The 23,549-nt window shown below is 38.3% G+C and overlaps 1 protein-coding gene across 1 annotated transcript; it reads right to left on the bottom strand.

Moving 5' to 3' along the window:
- Positions 1-1,995: 1,995 nt before the first annotated feature.
- LOC145131532 (uncharacterized) lies at positions 1,996-2,730 on the bottom strand. Its single transcript, XM_079066208.1, has one exon. The coding sequence runs from the start codon at positions 2,728-2,730 to the stop codon at positions 1,996-1,998; it is 735 nt and encodes a 244-aa protein (XP_078922334.1).
- Positions 2,731-23,549: the final 20,819 nt, after the last annotated feature.

The following is a 23,549-nucleotide window of genomic DNA, read 5'->3' as shown; positions in this document are numbered from 1 at the left end:
TTGGAGGGCTCGAATATCAAACTCTAACTGATACTGCTTTGCAAATTTAGACTGAGTATATAGGCTAGCCAAGTGATCCCAAACCTCCTTTGTTGTGTTATACTTAGCCAATTGAGTACCAATAGACTTGATAAAAAAATTATTAATCCAATTAATGTTCTTGGAGTTATTAGTCTCCCATTAATCCAATAAGGTTGCATAATTATTAGCCTTCTTGTCTGTTGGTTTCTTCTTGTCACCTGTAACAATCCCCCACATAGTCTTGCCTCGCAAGAAAATTTTCATAACATAACTCCAATAGGCATAGTTTTTGCCATCGAATTGAATACTAATTGAATGAAGAGAATCATCTCTTGGGGCCATATTTCAATATCATTCAAATAGTAAATACGAGTAGAAGCAGAAATAATTAAGATCTCGAAATCAACAAAACCAACAGAAGAAACGAAACCCTCGAAACCGACAAAACGAACAAATCAAATCAAACTGAATACCGAAACGAGTAAGAAACCATACCCAAAATTGCGATGAATAATAACATGAACAGTGCGGTGAACAGTAATGTGAACAACGCAATGAACAGTACATGAATAGTATCGATGATTAGTGTCGTGGATAGTACGATGAATAGTAGCGATGAACAGTGTCGTGAACAGTACGATGAACAATGTTGTGAACTGTACCAAGGAACAATACTCGCCTCCAAAACGAAAGTACATACAATCAACCAAGCTCTGATACCATGTAAACGAAAGTACAAACTAACAAAATATAGAACGGCTAGAGTTTCATATTATTATTAAATGAGAAGTACAAATACAATGAAAGGGAAATACATAATATATATATATATATATATATATATATATATATATATATATATATATATATATATATATATATATATATATATATATAAGCTAATTAGGGTTTCCTAGCTAAAAGACCCAATCATAAAGCCCAATACAAGATAAAGTCCAAAATCTTATTAGACTAACAACATCAAATCCAACAAACATCAAAAGTCAGAACAGAAAACATAAACTTAAAACTTAAAACTCAAACATGTAACTTAATCTACTACTCCACCCTTTGTTTTTTTTCCATGGCCATTATCTTCGTCTTCCTCGAGATCTTCCCATTCTATGTCTTCTAGCCTTGATTCTTCCAAGTCTGTAGATTCGGGATCCATATCCTACTTTTTGTGTGGCCCTTCTTTATATTCTTTGGTAAAACTTGAACTCAAACGAATATTTGAATGTACAAAAACAAGTTTGTCAGCCCTTTTACAGTTAGTCGGTTTCTCTTCACATTGTGAATATAGGAATAAGTGCTCCAATTTCTTTTGGCTGAAGAGCTACTTATAGGTTGTGACAATACTTTTTTTCCCACATCAGCTAACTTCGGTGTTTCCACGCCATAAGTAGACCAACAATCAATTGCTTCCATAGTAACCGCGTCCATTTGAGTTGTCGGTAGAGAATAAAGACCCTTCTTCATGTTAAATGTGGCAAATTGTTCCCGCAACAATCGTTCTTCGTCTCTATTTTCAGAAATGCGATTAAATTCTTCCATTACACCTTGTATAACTTATTTATCAAGGTTAGGCGCTTTTCTATGAGTTCCACCCGGTGCTAATGTTTCAAGATAACGGCTATCGTAAAACCGTGGAGTTAAAGCAAATCCTAAACAATGTAATGGTATGCTAATTTTCTACCACCTGTTCCATACAATTTGTTGTACTTGAGGGAAATACGATGCATACATATTTTCCTTCATCACATTTTGTATTTCCCCCAACATATTATCCATATTTTCATAAATTTCGCCCATTTTCGGGCCTTCACCATCGCAAAATTTGATCAACCAATAAATTGGCTTCGTGATGCGTAAAATATTTTCAACTTCGACCCAAAAGTCATCATCTCTTATATAATTAACAACAAGTTGTCCAATTTTTCTAGTGTGTTCATCGTCGTGTTTCACCCAATATCTCTACGAATTACGAGTAATTGTTGTAGATAGTGCATCTCTACAAATGAATAACCTCTTCAACAAAACGTAGTGAGAAGCAAATCGGGTTTCTGCAACCTTTAAAAGCACCAACTTTGAAGTCACCCTAAAAATGGACAAAGCTTGTCCATGATTTAGAAAACATTTGACAATCATTTTCCCCTTTTTATATGTGTCCTGTAACCAAATAAACTCGCTTGCATAATCTTTAAAAATCAGGTTTAAGGTATGAACAGAACATGGTGACCAAAAAATATGCTTGTACACATTTTCCACTTCCTTTCCAGCAACTTTATAATTGGTGGCATTGTCCGTCACAAAACTGGGAACATTACTTGGGTCGACAGAATCAATCGCTTGGCTTTGAAATTGAGCAATTGCTTCAGTGGCATACATAAACATAGAACCTCGACTGTTTACAGCAAGAACATTGAGTAATTGTTTATGTTTTATGTTTGACCACCGATCAGATACAATAGAAATAGTGTGTGAATACCATGTTTGTTTAAATGGTATCAAGTCTTTCTCAACATCTCTGACACATTCGTCTAGTAAAACAGTTTTTGCTTTCTCACTTGATGGCGCTTTATAACCTTCGGGTGCCTTTCTTAATGCGTTTACCATGTCACGAATTTGAGGATTCCGCAAAACATTAAATGGAATCCCATTAGCACATAAGGCCCTCATAGTTTTCAAATCAACTGCACTTCTCTCCATTATTGCAAAAGATTGCTCTATCGGTTTCTTAGATCTCAAACTTGGTTTTTTTGTAAAAACATAACTTCTTAGGGATTTAGAGACTCCAAAGTTTTCAGTGTAACATCCAAAAATTCAAGACCAAAAATTTCATTTTCTTATTTAAGTTATTATAAAACCAACAATATAAGAAACATCCATAATAACATCCCATGTCAAAACCGAAGTGTCAATAATCAAAACATGTTATCATAAAATAATATCAGAGTGTAATCCCAAAGATCTCATGTGCGGAAAACATAGTGAGATGCGCTGTTGTAACATCCCAAAATTCAAGGCCAAAAATTTCATTTTTAAATAAGTTATTATAAAACCAATAGTATAAGAAAACATCCATAATATCATGACATGTCAAAACCAAAGTACAAATAATCAAAACGTGTTATCATGAAACAATATCAGAGAGTAATCCCAAAGATCTCATGTGCGGAAAACCATAGTGTGATGCGCTGCGATAAAGCCGGCTCCTTTCCTTTAAAAACGAAGTACCTGAAACCAAAACTGAAAATCGTAAGCACGAAGCGTAGTGAGTTCCCCCATCATACCACATACCATACAACCACGTAGCATACATACTGCTGGGCAATTTTGGGGTGCCCGACCTACCCATGTCAAGCCATTCTAGGGTGCTGACTACCCGTGTCAAGCCATTCTGGGGTGCTGAGTACCCGTGTCAGGCCATTCTGGGGTGCCTGCCTACCCTCCGGTCTATCTCACCCGGTCACGGGGACTATTTCACCCCTACTACTATCACATAATAACATATCATAAACATGCTGTCAGACATATCTGGGGTGTCCGACCTACCCTTCGGTCCTAACAACCGATCGGGGGACTATTCCCCTCCTACTACCGCTATCACATAGAACATAACATACTGGCACATAGAACACATCAAGTAATAGAAAACCAGACAATTATCACAAAGACAATCATCTCAATTGTAATCAACTACTAGTGGGTCGGCCTTGGTGCCTTAGACCCACTTCTACTGGAAGGTAACTCACCTCACACTGCTGAAGTTCCGTAGACACAATCCCAGCTGCTGGATGACAGATTTCCGATCTGTCAATATCAAACATCACCCAATTAATAATTGGGTTCCAACACATGTCCATAAGTCCATGTTAGGGTAAAAGACTGTTTTACCCCTATCTTGGCTTGATTCAAGCCCAAGGCCCAATCCAAAGGCCCAAAAGTTAACTATGGGCCAAAGCCCAATACATGGCCCAATTTTCCAAAATGGGCCCAAACCTTTATAAGGTCTCACCATAAGGCCCAACCATTTAGTCCAGTCCAACATTCAACATTCTAATGGCCCAATATCACATAATCATAAAGGCCCAAACTATGGCCCATCTATGGCCCAATTTTCCAAATTGGGCCCAACTCCTCATATGGGCCCTACCTCAAAGCCCATTAATTATTCTAGTCCATTTGCTTGATCTTGGATAGCCCATTAATAACCCAATCATCATGGCCCAATAGAAAGGCCCAACAATAAACCCAAGTGAAATTAGGGTTTCACATGAAATGACAATTAGGGTTAAGTGTTTCTCACTTAACCCATTAAGGACTTAATCCATTAAGTCCATCACTCTTCTAAATAAATCATATGGTGTGATTGGGCTTAATACACAATTCCATTCCAATGTCCCAAATGTGGGTCCCAATAAGTCCAAGCTCATAAATCTAATATTAGGGTTTTCTAAACCCTAATTAGGGTTTCCAACCCCCATCTTAGCCCAACAGGCCCAATAGCTAGGTCTTTTGATCAGTTAAGGTTCATTAGGCCCATTAGGGTCTCACTAGGCCCATTAGTCACATGTTTGGGCTTTTAGGCCATTTATGGCTTCATTGGGCCCATTAGGGTTTATTAGGCCCATTAGGGTTTTAGTCCATTGTCTAAAGATCCAAACGAGTCACAAACCAAACATGGCACACCGCCACCCGACGCGGCGGCCGGTGGCGGCAGCCACCACCTCACGGTGGTGGTTTTGAGTTTTCATTTCATTATTCTAGCCACTATTACAATGTTACAATGCTTAGCTCAAAATAACATATCAAAAATAAAATGCACGAACAGCCACCTTGTGGCCGCCGGCGGTGGCGAATGGCGGCAGCCACCACCTCACGGTGGTGGCGGTGGGGTCCTTCTTCGGATCTCCAGCCAAGAAAACTCTCTTGTAGCCTCGAACCGTTACAACACACGGGCACAATCACCACAACACGCCCAAAGCTACCTTTCACGGTGGATAGTGGTGGCAAAAAAGCTTTTCCCGGCGACAACCACCATGGTTAATGCCACTGACGTGCTAGGTCATCACCTAGGTTACTGGTAGATAAGATAAAACTAGTGGTTGTGTAAATAGAGAAGTCAGACTAGTTAAGGCAAGAAGAGTAAAGTTTATAGCAAGGATGTAGAAAACCTTGCAAATTTTGCAATGTTTATAGAAACTTTTCTTTTATAAGCCTAAATAAACTGATGTAACCGCTGGTAATAATATGAAGCATATATTACAGTAATCATTGTGTTATCCATTATGTTTTACACTTTGAAGAATAATTGAAGTATTTAGTACTCGTGTAGTAAATGACTAATTCTTCATGAAACTTATAAAATTATTATTATTTATAATAGGAACTAAAACAAAATGCCTAGAAGGAGTAGTGCTCGGATAAACCCTAACCAACGATCAACACCACAACAACAACCACCAGACCAAACCCCCCCAAAAAGTACAACAGAACTTGAAGAAATCATAGCTCAAAGAATTGTTGCGGCACTATCTAATGTCACAAGAGGTGGAGTTAGAAATGAAGGCAATGTAGGGACCGCTAGAACGTGTACCTACAAAGACTTTATGAATTGCAGGCCAAAGAGCTTTCATGGAAATGAAAGGGTTGTTAATTTGACTAGGTGGATAGAAAAGATAGAGTCCGTCTTTCAAATAAGCTTCTGTCCAGACGATTGTAAAGTACGATTTGCAACATGTACTTTCGCTGATGCAGCACTTACATGGTGGAACAGCCATGTAAATACAATGGGAATTGATACTGCAAATTCCATGAAATGGGAAGAGCTAAAAATGATGCTAGTAGAGGAGAATTGTCCTAGGGAGGAAATACATAAGCTGGAACAAGAATTGTGGACCCTAACCATGAAGGGTTCAGAGATAAAAGCTTATACCGCTAGATTTAATGATCTTGCGGTAATGTGTCCATCACTTGTTGTTGGATAAGGTGTCTAAGTACATAACTATATCTGGTATGTACTTGACCCGACCCGGCATGGTCCATTTGGGTTGCATGGCATCATGCATTTGGATAGACTAAAATGAGAGAAATAACACTTGTGGTTTATTAATATATTATAAGTTCTAATATATTAATAGTATTATTTAATTAGTATTGATCAAGAATTAATTTGGAATTAATTAAGTGATCAAAAGATGACTAATTAAATATATGGGTTGATTATGTAAATCATCCATAACTTGTATAGTGGGCTAAAAGGCTCCATGGATAATCAAGTTGGGTTAAACCCATTGGATGCTCCATGGAGGCTCCATGGGAGTTACAAACCCATGGGTGATGGAAATGAAGAGTCATGTCACATTAGGGTTTACATGATGTAACCCTAGATGTGACACACTATATAAAGAACATGTTGCTCACCAAAATCGGCTACACTAAGAACAAGAGAGGGCAAGCCGATTTTTACAAGTGTTATACATTCTCTAAAGTTATTCCAAAGCATTTGGTGTTGTGTGAAACATTTGAGGCATCACACTTGGGGTGCTAGGCTCTCAAGGTTATTCAAGGAATCATAACAACTACAAGGTATGTAATTCTAGCCATCTTTATGTTTAAAAGTTCCCCATGTACGCTAGATAGGATTATGAACCTTGGAAATCATATTTTGCATGTATTTTAGAATATTCTATATTCTTTATGTTTTCTGATTAATTAATTAACAAAACAAGTCTTTAAAATAAATATATTTTCAGTTCTGCTTTATTTTGTTCTTGCATGTAACCCAAAAGAACACTGATATTTATAGTAATAATACCAGTTTGGTATGGCCATGTGCACTAATCTCCCTCAAGTGTGTCTGAATCAAAATCAATCTTTTGGAATGAAGACGATGAAAACGAGAGTTGTCCGTTTTGTGATATTGATTTCGTCCATGATACGAAACCTGTCTATAACACCGAAGATGAAGGCGAAACCATTGAAGAAGAAGTTGGTGTTGAAAATTAAGATATATTTTCCAACGTCCGTGATTACAGAAGCTGGTGATGATAATGTCCACGACAAGTTTTCAGTTTTTTACGTTCTTTATATACATGATCTTCTTCTATGGGTACTCAATAAATAATATTCGAAGCAACTCAAGAGCATACCGAAAACATTTTTTTTATCGTGGTTGTTTTTTTTGCTTATATGTTCGTTTTAAAGTTTGGAAGTTGTTTGCCCTTTGGAAGCCATGAGTAATACGAATAAAATACGAAGACTCGAGGACGAGTCTTTTTCAAAAGTGGAAAAACGATTCAGGAATTTCAAATACAATTTGAAGACTTTTGTTTATTAGTTTTATTTTATTTTAAGATTTTCCTTGAGATTAAGAATGCAGATTTTCGACTTTTGTTTATTAGTCAGAGCCTCAGAATGCAGATTTTCGACTTCTGCTGCTGGAAATGGACTAGAAACATTACCCTAAACTGTTTTGGTGTTATTAAACTTGTTTTATATGGTGTAATGATTGTTCTAATCCATTTACAATGACTAATATCAAAATTACATGATTATATGTGTTCATATGTTCTTGAAATTTTGATATGATTAATTGATGTTCTTATGAGTTCTTGATAGATCATAGGAATTAGTTGTTTAATGTTGAATTCATGATCTTTATGTGTTTTAATGGAGTCCATAACTTGTCCTCAATTTATGGATAACCAAAAGACTCTTTGTTTTAATTCCATTAAAAGAACACACAAGTTACAAAAATGAAGAGTCTTCATTTTAATAACTCATAAGTTATGAATTGAAAGGTTTTGTTAAGTTACAAAACTTGCCCTCAAGTTTTGGAACATGTAAAGTCATCTAATAAACTTTAGTTCCAATCCCTAGAATTTTAAAAGTTAAAATTCAACCCTTATACTTTATAATATTATAAGTTTAATTATATATATATATATATATATATATATATATATATATATATATATATATATATATATGTATAAGATCAAGTCGTTTTACCGTTAGTAGGCCTCATTCACGAAGCCGGTCTATAAGGGGGGTATAAGGTTGTTGCCTATAAAATGGCAGCTTAATGGGTGTCCACTCTCACCCACCGCTTCCTTGGCTGGTGGAGGGTCGTTAGCCGAACGGGTAGGACAATGACTTAAAATTCTCATTAAAAGTATAATGATTACTATAAAGTAACTAAATGTTTTATAAATTCCCAATCTTAGTTACTTTAGGAAAATGTGAATAAGGTGCTAACCCATAAAATTACACTTTGCACTTTGATTAAGTCGTTGGTGGAGCGTGTGTGGTTAACCGGTACACTAACTTGGGCTTAACAAGGTAGGCAAAGGGTTACTTAAGGTTTTTCATAGGTTAGTGGAGCGCGTGTGGTTAACCGGAACATCGATTAAGTGAAAAAACATTAAGGGTACCAAGTAATTTGCGTGGTTACTTCACACCTTGTTTTGTGATCCTCGGTATCCCAGTCACAAAACATGAAGGGCACACTCGAGATTGAAACAAGCCATTGAAAAGTTCAATGAATCTAGGAGTTTCTAAAAACCAAATAAAACTTAATGATTTATATATTTCGTTTTCGTGGTGGAAATTGGTGAATCGTCATTCACCTACCTTTCAAATATGTTTTAGCTTAGATTACGGCATCCATCTTCTAAGTTATAATATATTGTGATTGGATCCTAGCCTTAATATTACATTTGGGTGTTTTATTAAGGATTATCCTTGTATCTAAACTAAACTTGTCTTTTCTTCTTTTCAGATGTCTACCACCATTCTGCTTTTGGCTCAAACCCTACTGGCTCCTTCTCTCTCATGAACCTTTGTGGGAGAGTCATCTTTGATGGATCCAACTTTACTGATTGGATCAGAAACATCAGGATGGTCACTCGATACAAGAACAAAGAATATGTTCTCGACAAGGAACTTAAGGTACCTGAGCCGACTGCTACTCCTGAGGAGTTTGCTGAATATGAGGCACATGAAAGAGATGCTACCAAAGTGGCATGCATCATGATGGCCACTATGACAACCAAGCTCCAAAAGTCCTATGAGGACTACTATCCTTTTGAGATGCACCAGGATTTGATGGACCGCTACCATCAGAGTGCTCGTCAAGAGCGATATGAAATCATCTCCTCCATGATAACAACCCGAATGAAAGATGGTGAACCCATCACTGGCCACATGCAGAAAATGCAAAGGTTTGTGGACCGGTTGATGAAGTTGAATGTGAACTTCCCAGAGGATTTAGTAATAGATATCATTTTGCACTCCTTACCTCCGTGTTATGATCAATTCCGCATGACATACCACATGAACAAGGATGAAGTTACACTTAGAAAACTTCAAGGACTCCTAAAGACCGCAGAATCAGGTCTTAAAGGTAAGTCGGTTGTTACCACTTCTACTCCTACTCCAAACTCCACACCTGTCCTGGCAATCGGGAGAGGTAGAGGGAAGAAGAGGAAGAACCCTTCGAAGGGTACCAAGGGTAAGACCCTTGATGGCTCCTCTTCAAGCGGAACCAAGAAAGGTTTCGTCACTCCTTCTGCTGACCCCAAAAGAGGCTGAATGCTTCTATTTCCATGAAAAGGCACACTGGAAGCGGAACTCCCCAAAGTACCAGCAAGATTTAAAGGATGGGAAAGTGAAACCCAACCATGCAGGTATTTACACAATATTATCTAAAAACTCACCTTATTTTAACTCTTGGGTCCTTGATACCGGTTGTGGTATTCATATTTGTTCTGATTTGCAGGGACTAAGAAGAAGTGAGAATGTGGAGCATGGAAAGATAAACTTGATCATGGGGAATAGGAAAGTTTCACCTGTCACCAAGATTGGAATTTATACTTTGTTGCTAAGTAGTGGGTTTACTTTAGGTTTGAATAAATGTTGTTATTCGCCAGAAATGGCAAGAAATGTTATTTCCTTTCATGCTTTGTACAACCAAGGTTTTACCTTTTCTTTTGATAATGAAGTTGGTGGAATAAATGCTTTCTTTAATAATATGTTTTATTTTAAAGCATTACCTTGTGATGGTGTGTATGAATTTGTGTCTATTGTAGATAATTTAGGAAATAATGTGTTGTGTATTGATTCTACTAATGATAATAAATTGGATAAAGCATCATTATGGCATTGTTGTCTTGGACATGTAAGCAAGAAACGCATAGGCCAACTCCAAAAGGATGGAGTCTTGGAATCATTTGACCTAAAGTCAGATGATAGTTGTGAATCATCCTTACTTGGAAAAATGACAAAGTCACCCTTCACAGGTTCTTGTGCTAGGGGTGAAGGTTTGTTGGATCTAGTACACACGGATGTGTGTGGACCCTTCAAAACTGCCACAAGGGATGCTAATCGTTATTATGTGACTTTTACAGATGATTATAGTAGATATGGTTATGTCTACTTGATCAAGCATAAGTCAGAGAATTTCGATAAGTTTAAAGAGTTTAAACAGGAAGTAGAGAATCAATTGGGAAGGAACACTAAGATGCTTCGATCCGATCGTGGTGGTGATCTTAGTACAAAGTTCCTCGACTATCTTAGGGAATGTGGGGTTGTCTCACAATTGACACCTCCCAGGACACCACAGTTGAATGGTGTAGCTGAGAGGCGTAATCGAACCTTATTGAACATGGTTCGTTCTATGATGAGTCGATCTATGCTACCAATCTCATTCTGGGGGTATGCCTTAGAGACTGCCGCCCATATCCTTAATCTGGTCCCTATAAAGAAGGTTGCCAAAACACCTCACGAGATGTGGCTGGAAAAGTTCCCAATCTAGCCCACATCAAGATTTGGGGTTGCGAAGCATTCGTGAGACGCGAGACTCACGACAAGCTCGAACCTTAAAGTGAGAGGTGTATTTTCATCGACTACCCATAGAAATCCTTTGGTAACCTCTTCTACAGATCTAGTGAGAATGTAGTCTTTGTAGCAAGGAGGGGTGTCTTTCGAGAGAGAGAGAGAGAGTTCATAAGCCAAGGAAACAGTGGGAGGCAAATTGACCTTGAAGAAATTCAAGAGTCAAGTGGTGAGGAACCTCAAACCCTAGCAGTCAACCTGAGGAGGAAAATCCTGTTGATCCAATTGATGAGTCTGTACCTCTGAGGCGTTCCACAAGGGTTAGGAATGCACCTGAGCACTACTATGGTTTCCATATTACTGCGGAAGGTGAGACACTTATCAGTGATGAGACACTGGTAAGTCTAGATGAACCTAACAGCTATGCAGAAGCCATGGCAGGCCCCGAGTCTGCTAAATGGAAAGAGGCAATGGACAGCGAGATACAGTCCATGCATGACAATCAAGTCTGGAACTTGGTTGACAATGTACCAGGTCGTAAGACAGTAGGGTGCGAATGGATCTTCAAGAAGAAGACTGACATGGATGGTAATGTACACACTTATAAGGCACGACTGGTGGCAAAGGGCTTTTCTCAAACTCTAGGAGTTGATTATGATGAGACCTTTTCACCAGTAGCCAAGATTAAGTATATTAGGGTGTTGTTAGCCATTGCTGCATTTCATGACTATGAAATATGGCAAATGGATGTCAAAACCGCTTTCCTTAATGGAAAGTTGGCTGACGATGTTTACATGAATTATCCAGAGGGTTTTGTCAGTACAGAGAACCCTAATAAAGTGTGTAAACTTGAGAAATCCATTTATGGATTAAATCAAGCACCTCGTAGATGGAATCTTTTCTTTGATGAGAAAGTCAAAGAGTTTGGCTTTTCGAGGAGTGAAGATGAATCTTGTGTGTATGTCAAGGCTAGTGGGAGTATAGTTAGCTTTTTCATATTGTATGTGGATGACATACTACTCATAGGAAATGACATCCCAACCTTGCAGGAAGTGAAGTCTTGGCTTGGGAAGTGTTTCGCTATGAAGGACCTAGGAGAAGCTGCCTATATTCTAGGGATAACGATTCTGAGAGACCGGAGTGAAAGACTAATTGGACTTAGTGAGAGTACATACTTGGATAAAGTGCTGAAAAGGTTCAGCATGCAAGATTCCAAGAAAGGAGAGTTACCCATCTAGAGTAATGCTAGATTAAGTAAGACTCAGAGCCCGAGTACCGAGGTTGAGATAGCAGAAATGAGTCAAGTACCTTATGCTTCTACAGTAGGCTCGATCATATATGCTATGACCTGCACTCGTCCTGATGTAGCCTTTGCTTTGAGCATGGTTAGAAGGTATCAGGGGAACCCTGGTAAGGCTCACTGGACGGCGGTAAAGAACATTCTCAAGTACCTGCGGTGGACTAAGGACTGGGTCCTTACCCTTGGTGGGAGTGATGACTTGAGAGTTGTAGGGTATAGTGATGCTAGCTTCCAGACTGATAGGGATAATTTCCGCTCTCAGTCGGGCTGGGTCTTTACCTTAAACGGAGGAGCAATTTCTTGGAAAAGTTCCAAGCAGGAGACAGTGGCTGATTCAACTTGCGAATCAGAGTATATAGCGGCAAGCAAGGCAGCAAAGAAGGCGATATGGCTAAAGAACTTCATTGGAGACCTTGGAGTTGTACCTGCTATAAAGGAGCCCATAGAGATTTTCTGTGATAGTGAAAGCGCAGTTGCCTTAGCTAAGGAACCAAGGGATCACGGGAGATCCAGACACATTGACAGAAAATACCATTTCATCAGACATCGTATAGAAGAAGGACTCCTCGTGGCAAAGAGGGTATCATCGGATGAGAACCCGACAGATCCCCTCACGAAGGGACTGGGTAGGGTTAAGCATCTCCAGCATGCAAGGACCATAAGGCTGAAGGATGATATTAGTTTTAGTAGTTAGATAATTTTGAAATTTGTACAGTGTAATTGACATTTGATGATGAATAAAAGTTGTGTTTATTTATGAGTAAAGTGTTGCTATCTTTTGTCAATCGTTTACTATTATTTCTTTTGCATGTTTTGACATCCAGAATATTTATGTTGTGTTTTACATATTATTCAAAGTTATCCACAGTCAGTCATATGTTGGAAGTAGATATGAATTAAGACTGTCATGAGTTGGTTGTAGAGGTCTAAGATGTTGGACATGGCCTCAACACTCATGAGTGCTCATAAGTTCTGAGTATTGGATTCAACCCACGCTCGCTGGTATCACTTCATGGAATTCATCTCGAGTGATTGCAAGACGGTAATATCATATAAGTCTTCAAACCTAGAGATATGACTTGTTGTCTATAAGTTGGTTATGCATTGATCGTGCAAAAAACGCATTGGTAACTCGATGCTATAAAATGTGCGTTTGTGTGTGATTTAACAAGTAGTAGAACAAGCATATGAGTCGAAGTTTATCTGTTCCTTCTTGGATTAGAAGCGATATCTGGGCCCCTCGATGATTTTGTTTTGACCCATGTACCGGGCCCGGTCAGAACTAAGTTGATGTGTTCAATTAAGTTCTATGTCAAACAAATCGGAAATCGGGAAACAAACTGCTGGACAAAAATAAGACATTGTTCCATGTATTTGTCCGGCTGATATCTAGAACAAAAGATTATATGATCACTTATCTTAAATGGCATATCATCATCTTCTCAGTTCCGAGAGACCTTCAAAAGAGCTACGATTGCTGATCGGTTCCTGAAGTCATACTTGCAGTTATATTTAGTAGACTTATCCAAGTGGGAGACTGTTGGATAAGGTGTCTAAGTCCATAACTATATCTGGTATGTACTTGACCCGACCCGGCATGGTCCATTTGGGTTGCATGGCATCATGCATTTTGATAGACTAAAATGAGAGAAAAAACACTTGTGGTTTATTAATATATTATAAGTTCTAATATATTAATAGTATTATTTAATTAGTATTGATCAAGAATTAATTTGGAATTAATTAAGTGATCAAATGATGACTAATTAAATATATGGGTTGATTATGTAAATCATCCATAACTTGTATAGTGGGCTAAAAGGCTCCATGGATAATCAAGTTGGGTTAAACCCATTGGATGCTCCATGGGAGTTACAAACCCATGGGTGATGGAAATGAAGAGTCATGTCACATTAGGGTTTACATGATGTAACCCTAGATGTGACACACTATATAAAGAACATGTTGCTCACCAAAATCGGCTACACTAAGAACAAGAGAGGGCAAGCCGATTTTTACAAGTGTTATACATTCTCTAAAGTTATTCCAAAGCATTTGGTGTTGTGTGAAACATTTGAGGCATCACACTTGGGGTGCTAGGCTCTCAAGGTTATTCAAGGAATCATAACAACTACAAGGTATGTAATTCTAGCCATCTTTATGTTTAAAAGTTCCCCATGTACGCTAGATAGGATTATGAACCTTGGAAATCATATTTTGCATGTATTTTAGACAAATATAGATCCAAGGTTTTCTAGGGTTGCATGTACACTTAGGAGTGTTAGAATTGCTCAAAACCCTTCACTTGTAACCCCTGAATATAAGAAGATTGAGCGATATATCTAGGGTTGAGCATCACAAATCAAAGGCATGGTGATCGCATCAAATCCTACAACCTATGACAACACTAAGACAATAGCTCATCAGCTAACCCTCACAGAGATCCAAGGAACAGTAGTGGTCTAAAAGGTTGAGTCTCCCAAATCTGTAACAAACAAGCGCAAGTTTAATGGGAAGAATCCCAGACAATCATCTGAGAAAAGACAAGAAGTGGCAACCAATTATACAGCCACGACAGCAGTACCCACGCAACCAAAATCTTCATGGTGCAGTCAGTGCAACCGTCATCATCTAGGTGACTGTTTTGTTTACACGAAGTGCAAGAAGAAGGGGCATACTGCTAGTCACTGCAGGAGCACAACACCTGCAACAGTGAATCGGGGAGCAAATACTGGAGCAGGCCATGGTGAAGGAAGAAAGTGTTTTGAGTGTGGCGAGGTTGGACACATCAAGAGAGAATGTCCAAAGTTAAGGAATCAAGGAGGCATAGGGCGTGGCAGGGCATTTGTGATCGGAAGCAGAGAAGCTATCCAGGACCCTTCGGTCGTATCTGGTATGTTTCTCATAGATAATTTATATGCTACCATACTCTTCGACTCTGGAGCAGATAGAAGTTTTATAACTCCGACGTTTAGAAAATTGTTAAGTCATGAGTCTAGCAAATTAAAAGAAATCTATGAAGTAGAAATCGCTATCGGTCAAACCGAGAAAACACATGAAATCCTAGAAAACTGTCTGTTAACTCTTAATAACTACCTTTTTCACGTCAACCTCATGCCAATGCCTATCAGTAGTTTTGATGTTATAATTGGCATGGATTGGTTATCTTCACACCACGCTGAAATTCTATGTCATGAGAAAGCCATACGACTACCCTTACCAAACGGCGAAGCCCTAATTATCTATGGTGATAAATCTGGGAAGAACTTCAAAGTCATCTCTTGTACCAAGACCCAGAAATATCTACATAAGAAATGTAGCGCATTCTTAGCCCACATTGTAGATAAGAAGAGAAAGACAAAAGAAATCAAGTACATACCTCAAGTATGTGATTTCCCTGACGTGTTTCCTAAAGATCTACCTGGAATACCTCCCGTCCGACAAGTCGAGTTTCGAATCGACTTAATTCCAGGAGCAGCACCAGTAGCGAAATCTCCTTATCGGTTGGCTCCATCCAAAATGCAAGAATTGTCTAGCCAACTACAAGAACTACTTGACAAAGGCTTTATCCGACCAAGTTTTTCACCTTGGGGAGCACCAATCTTGTTTTTCAAGAAGAAGGACGGATGCTTTTGAATGTGTATTGATTATCGGGAACTGAATAAGCTAACGATCAAGAATCGTTACCCGCTTCCAAGAATTGATGATCTATTCGATCAACTGCAAGGATCCAGCTACTACTCAAAGATAGATCTCAGATCAGGATACCATCAACTCAGAGTACAAGAAGATGATATTCCAAAAACAACATTTAGAACTCGTTATGGTCATTATGAGTTCTTAGTTATCTTTTTTGGATTGACCAATGCCCCAGCAGTGTTTATGGATCTCATGAATCGTGTTTGCAAACCATACTTGGATAAATTCGTGATCGTATTTATCGATGATATATTGATATATTCACGAACCAAGGAAGAACATGGTCAACACTTACAAATAATCTTGGAGCTACTGAGAAAAGAAAAGTTGTATGCCAAATTCTCCAAATGTGAGTTTTGGATTAGAGAGGTACAATTTTTAGGTCATGTAGTTAGCAACGAAGGAATTCATGTTGACACGTCCAAAGTTGAAGCAATTAGGAATTGGGAAGTACCAAAGATGCCAACAGAAGTGCGTCAATTCCTAGGACTTGTTGGCTATTACCGCAGATTCATAGAGAATTTCTCCAAAATAGCCAAGCCGCTTACAACAGTAACCCAAAAGGATACGAAGTTCAACTGGGAAGACAAACAAGAAGCTGCTTTTCAGAAACTGAAGCAAATGTTGTGTACTGCGCCAATCCTATCCCTTCCAGATGGGACAGAAGATTTTGTCGTATACTGTGACGCATCAAATCAAGGATTGGGATGTGTGTTGATGCAAAGAGGAAAAGTTATCGCCTATGCATCACGACAACTTAAGGTGCATGAGAATAGTTACACTACCCATGATCTTAAATTGGGAGCTGTAGTTTTTGCACTAAAAATCTGGAGACATTACTTATACGGTACTAAGTGTACTATTTTTACCGACCACAAGAGTCTCCAGCACATCTTCAACCAAAAAGATCTTAATATGAGACAACGAAGATGGGTCGAATTGTTGAATGATTACGAATGTGAGATTCGTTATCATCCCGGAAAGACAAACGTGGTAGCAGATGCCTTGAGCCGGAAAGAATATATTAAACCCCGTCGGGTACGAGCATTAACTATAACTATCCATTCTAACTTTACCGCACAAATTAGAGAAGCTCAAATTGAGGCTCTAAAAGAAGAAAACATCAAGAACGAAGCTTTGCGAGGAATGGAAAAGCAACTTATACAAAAAGATGACGGAACGCGACACTTTATGAACCGAATTTGGAGGCCTAAGTTCGGTGGAGTCAGGGACTTGGTCTTAGAAGAAGCCGACAAGTCCATATATTTCGTGCATCCAAGCTCTAACAAAATGTACTTAGACTTAAAAGTACATTATTGGTGGCCAAACATGAAGGCTGAAATTGCTACTTATGTGAGAAAATGCTTGACTTGTTCTAGAGTAAAGGCAGAACATCAGAGGCCTTCAAGTTTACTTCAGCAACCAAAAATACCTGAATGGAAATGGGAGTAGATATCAATGGACTTCATCACTAAGTTACCTAAAACTCCTAGTGGGTTCGACACTATTTGGGTAGTAGTCGATAGATTGACTAAGTTCACCCATTTCTTACCAATTAAGGAGAACGACAAGATGGAGAAGCTGACTAGAATTTATCTTAAGGAAATTTTCAGATTGCATGGAGTTCCAATTTCTATTATTTCTGACCGAGATAGTAGATTCACTTCACGATTTTGGCAATCTCTACAAAAATCCTTAGGAACACGTCTAGATATGAGTACAACTTACCATCCACAGACTGATGGTCAGAGTGAGAGAACCATTCAGACTTTAGAAGATATGCTCCAAGCATGTGTAATAGACTTTGGAAATGTGTGGGATACTCATTTACCGTTATTGAGTTTTCCTACAACAATAGTCATCACACCAGCATCAAGGCTGCACCGTTTGAGGCTCTTTATGGACGAAAATGTCGTTCCCCAATATGTTGGGCAGAAGTTGGAGATACATAGATGGCCAGAGAACGTACAAGCGATACCTTACGTACTGGACCAGAAATAATCCACGAGACAACTGAAAAGATCGTGCAAATTAGGGATCGATTATAGGTTGCACGTGATCGTCAAAAGAGCTATGTTGACGTTAGATGTAAGCCTTTAGAATTCCAAGTTGGAGATAGAGTAATGTTGAAAGTCTCTCCTTGGAAAGGCGTAATTTGATTCGGGAAACGAGGAAAATTAAATCCACGGTATATATGACCTTTTGAAATTCTAGCAAGAATTGGTTATGTCGCATACCGACTCAAGTTGCCTCAAGAGTTAAGTAATGTAGACGATGTTTTTCAAGTATCAAATCTGAAAAGATGTCTATCTGATGACACTCTTGTTATACCTCTCGAAGAGATACAAGTCAATACGAAACTCAACTTTGTAGAAGAACTGTCGAGATCATGGATCGAGAAGTCAAACGATTAAAGCAAAGTCGTATTCCTATAGTGAAAGTTTGATGGAACTCTACGAGGACCTGAATTTACTTGGGAACGTGAAGATCAGATGAAAGAAAAATACCCCCAACTGTTTGACAAAACCCTATCCATAAGATAAATTTCGGGACAAAATTATTCTAACGGGGGGAGAATGTAACACCAGTCAAAATAGGTCAATAGAAAATCACGTGTGATTATACCAATCATGTAATGTGATTTTGTAAACTAGTAAGGTGATAAACTTACTATGTAGTTCATAATAAATTCTAATATAAATATGAACTTTCTTTATGATACAACTCAAAGTATACGTTCATACGATTCCAAAAATATAGAGAACGTCTGAATCTGACTTCGCATGAAGAAGTTATGATAAACCGAACACTATAAATATCTATAAAAGAAGAATTTCAAATAGACTTAGTATTAGCTATTGGAGTCTAAAAGAGAGTTGTAGTACTTGTAAATACCTACGCGTGCATACAAAGAACGTCAAAAATGAAGTTCGTATGCGAAAGTTACGACCTTCCGAAGATACAGCTGCCAGAAACCCTAATCCGACTGAACTCACGACGTGAGCATAGAAACTCACGACGTGAGGAGTCATTTTGCCACATTTCGGATCTAGAAGGTACGTGACGAGGCAACGAAGAGATATGTTCCAAACTATCACACCCCGAAACCGTGATGGCGGAATCGTTCCGAGGTGGACGACGTCATGCGTAGTATCACAACAGTTGTATCATAGTAAGCGAAGTAAACACAACCATTACATTATAATAAGAATATTTACATTGTTTGAAAACATGGTTTATACATAACAATATATAACAAAAGTAAAATACGTGACTCCAAAATGCTTCGTCTTCTCCAAAAGTTGGCAGGAGTACCTGTCTATTGTTGCCCTGAGAATACAAGCAATTTTGAAAATATCAGCATAAAGCCGGTGAGTTCATAAGCGTTTAGTTCTGGTGAAAGAAATGTTTCTTTGATCCTTTGAAAAGTATTTCCCAAGAAAATCCTATATTTTCTCATGAAAGATGTTTGATTATCCATTCGTTATTTGTTTAACAGCCTGTTTATGTAAGGTTGAGTTATCCCAGGAAAATCCTATATTTTCCTTAAAAGTTGATAGTTGGTTAATAGTTCTGGAATGAAGTGCACAAGTATCTACCATACTTGTATCGTTAGATGTAGTTTCCTGAAAAACCCTGTTTGCTCTCAGTGAGGTGTATTAGCCTTATTACATAAATAAAACTAATAAATAAGTAGTGAACTAGATCCTAAGGGTATTACTAATGCCCTCTAGTAATCAAATCGATTATTACTTTGAGGTTAGTTCACTTGTTTCATTTACCATACTTGTATCGTTAGATGTAATTTTCTGAAAAACCCTGTTTGCTCTCAGTGAGGTGTATTAGCCTTATTACATAAATAAAACTAATAAATAAGTAGTGAACTAGATCCTAAGGGTATTACTAATGCCCTCTAGTAATCAAATCGGTTATTACTTTGAGGTTAGTTCACTTGTTTCATTATTACAAAAGTAAATTCTCGTTATCTAGGTTGTGAGTGTCATAACCGTACTTAGACTGGATATGGCACGTACAGGAGGCTAGTATCTTTTTATGACTTTGTCACCCCTGAACCTAACGGTCCCGCTGTAGCTAGCAGCGAAGGTGCGGGATAGTCAGTCCCATATAGATCTATACACAATAGTCACGCTCTCTCTCCAAGAGATTCTGGTTACAAGGGTTAGTCCTACACTCTCGTATCCGGTGGAGTGTTACCAAGGACGTGTCTCAAAACTTAGCCTAACAAATTTACAAGTAATAATATTGAAAATCCTTTGCATAATATCGCATGTTACGACAAGATTCACAAGTTCCTTGCTTTAGTTTTGAAAACTGTTTCTACGAGTTGATTTCTTAATCGTCTGGTAAAACTGTTTTCTGTGTTAAAAGCATACTGAACATATAATTATTTCAAACAAAATAATATACTTGTGCACAAGTTTCCTTGTACTTTTGCTTGTATTCCCCCCCCTGAAAACATGAAAAACTCGGAAAAAGCGTAGGGGTATGAACTCACCGTTTGACGTAGGATCTGGATGAATGATCGGTTACGAATGCTGAGTGTCAACCGATGTTTCGTACGCAAGTGGATCCTATTAACATGTGATAACACATATTTGTGTTAGAATTAGGATGTTTCATGACTAAACATGACGGGAAACCACCCTAAAGACTTGGAAATGCTTGTCGGGACCCTATATGATCAAACAAGGGAGGTGTACGGCCAAAGGAGTGTGTGTGCGGCCAGGGTGTGCGTTCAGCCTGTATGTGCGGTTGCACACAAGAGTGTGTGGCCGTACAGGGGGCGTGTGCGGCCGTACATAGAAGTCTACGCCCGTACAGAGAGGGTGTGCGGCCGTACACAGGGGTGTGCGACCGTACACTCCTCATTTGTGCCCGAAATGTCGATTTTGAGGTGTTCTAGTGCTAATACCAAGTCCAACTAGAAAATGGAGGCCAAACTCTTCACTTTGGAGAGTCTTAAGGTGTGTGTGGCCACCTCATGAAGGTGTGCGGCCGTACACCTTCAAGGGATGAAGAACACGAAGAACACTATGAGTTTTACGCTTAGATTCAAGTGTTTTACCAATATAACAAGCTGAATGATGAAGTAGTTCACGTTTTTGAGGCCTTTAGAGTGTTCTTGGATGAAGTTTTTAGAGAGAGAAAGTAGTGAGAGAAAGTAGAGTGCAGCCAAAGGAAAGGAATGAGTGAAGGGGTCTCCTCCTTTAAATAGAGGAGGGTGTACGGTTGGAGGGTGGGTGTGCGGCCGCACACCCATATGTACGGCCGTACACTCCTCCTGATAGAGTGTATGGCCCGAATGTTGTACTACGACTTGGTATTACTTGACCTAGAACTCAACCTTTGATTGTACGAGGCTTAGAAAGTATCATTACACCCTTAAACGGTGTTAAATGACGATAAAATCGAGTTTAATATTGATAACATTAACTGATCTTACAAGTTAGAAGTTTCGGGTTGTCACACAAACTCAGGACGTGAGCAAGGATATCTCACGGCGTGAGGACTCATCTGGCCACCTTCCGAAGCTAGGGACGCAAATGGCAAGTCTACGAGATGACCATGCTTGACTCACGACGTGAGTCTTATAAAACTCACGATGTGAGATTCCAAAAACTTATTATAAATAGCAAGTTCGACCCCAACCATTCTTACACCTGAACTTCTTTCCTTTCTCTCATTTGTTGAATCCCTCTTGCATCCCAAGCCCCGACGACCTCGTACCGCTGACCGTTTCTGCTTAAATTACATAAAATCATGCTACTAGGGTGAGTTTCACGGCCCACCTTTTAATATTTTTGGGGGAAAACGCATGCTAAATATTGTATACACGTTAATATTATGTCTATATGATAGTATATTAGTATCAACGTCATATAGTTATATTAACTAGGATATAGTTGTTTAAATATAATATTTTGAATATATACAACTATTATCAACTTGTTAGCAAATTATTATACGAATGTAGATCTTGAGTTATACTTAGGATTCTATATATATGTTGTGTGCGATATAGTTCCGAAGTTATATTCGGAAGTTCTATATGTTAATTTATAAAGTATGTTGTTATTATTGGTTTTATGTCAAGATAAAACTTGGTATGTTATATGTAGTTATTGTTAGTTTTATGACAAGATAAAACTTGGTATGTTATATGTTGTTGTTAGTTTTATGATAAAATCTGGTTTTTCCTCAAGTTATAGCTGTTATACTGCCTAAAGTAATATGAACTTAGGAGTAATGTTTAAAAGCAAAGTCTAATAGCATAGGGTTTTAGACACGAAAATGCTTTTGTTGTTAGAGCTATAGGAAGCCGTTGAAGTCTACATGAGTAATTGTATTCATCAACTAAGATTGGGGATCTGAGCGGAAATCATCTGAACTGTAACTGTTAATCTCGTGTGAGCGAGGAAGTCATGTATAATTAGTATATGGGTTGACCACCCCACTTGTGATTGTTAGCTACAGTCAACTATAAGGAGTGACGAACTATCCTTTTATTTGTTATTTGTTCCAGCGTCGATGAAGCGTGCGGTGTTCCTCATGGAAATCATGAGTGGGTTGTCCTCATGGAAATCATGAGTGGGTTGTCCTCATGGAAATCATGAGTGGGTTTTATCAGAGGTATTATGTCAAAGCAGTGGTTATAGGCTCATGGTAGCAAATTGTTAGAAACATTATACTTTGTCGTTATACAAGTATAAATGTTAAGTATAAGTTTCCCCATACTTATACCCTAAGTACATGGAACGTTTAGGTATATCACTTAATTGTTAAGTAAACTATTATACCTAATATATCTACTAATCGTTGGAGAGTCAAAATGATACTTTCAAAACTATACTTTTGAACTTGGAAAATGTATTATTTTTATATGGAGTCAAAACATGTGGACTCACCAACTTTATGTTGACGTATTTTTAAATGCATGTGTTTTCAGGAAATTGAAAAGCTGGTATGTATTCGAACAGGAGAAGTTTTACTATTACCTTTCTGTTCATTAAGAAGTATGCCATAGCCGGATATTATGTAATAAGTACTAGGGAAACAATAATGTAACTTTCAATAATCAATAAAGGTATGTATTTTCTTTAGTACTGTTCAGTGTATGTTAGATAACAGTGATACGAAGAATGACGTTTGTAAGGTCCTCAATACAAGGATCTTAACCAGTGATCAATCAAACAATCAAATAAAGTAAGAAATGAGTAGAAGAAGAATAAGGATCAAGCTTGCACACGTTAATAACTGAAAAACGTCAGGTACAACTTGATGACCGTAAACTCAACTGACTGACAATCCCCTGACAGATTCTGACAAGCTATATATATAGGAAGACAGACCGTAAACCTGATTACGGTCAGGCATACCATAAACAGGTTTACGGTCACAATAAACCGTAAACACAGTTCTGACCATAAACACTCCAATCAACATAAACAAAAGCCCTATAACATCTATACATTCAGTTGCCTAGCCCAAACCACAAAATAAGACCTTTCAATCTCCCCCTTGGTTTGGGACTAGCTTGACTTAGAGATTGTCAACAAGAAGAACATCTGATTTTCCCATCGCCCCGTTCCACATCCTTTTGTTGATGATATCAGCAACCATAGAAGTATACTCTTTAGCAGCTGGCTCAAAAATGTCTTCTGCAACCTTG

The sequence above is a fragment of the Lactuca virosa genome, chromosome 8 (assembly GCF_052849685.1).
Source record: "Lactuca virosa cultivar CGN04683 chromosome 8, Lactuca_virosa_CGN04683_v6, whole genome shotgun sequence".
Lineage (NCBI taxonomy): Eukaryota > Viridiplantae > Streptophyta > Magnoliopsida > Asterales > Asteraceae > Lactuca > Lactuca virosa.
The sequence above is the reverse complement of the archived record's forward strand: the minus strand, read 5'-3'. Positions and strand labels throughout refer to the sequence as shown.

Coding starts and splice junctions, on each gene's coding strand:
- LOC145131532 (XM_079066208.1), bottom strand. CDS start 2,730: ATGGAGAGAAGTGCAGTTGATTTGAAAACTATGAGGGCCTTATGTGCT.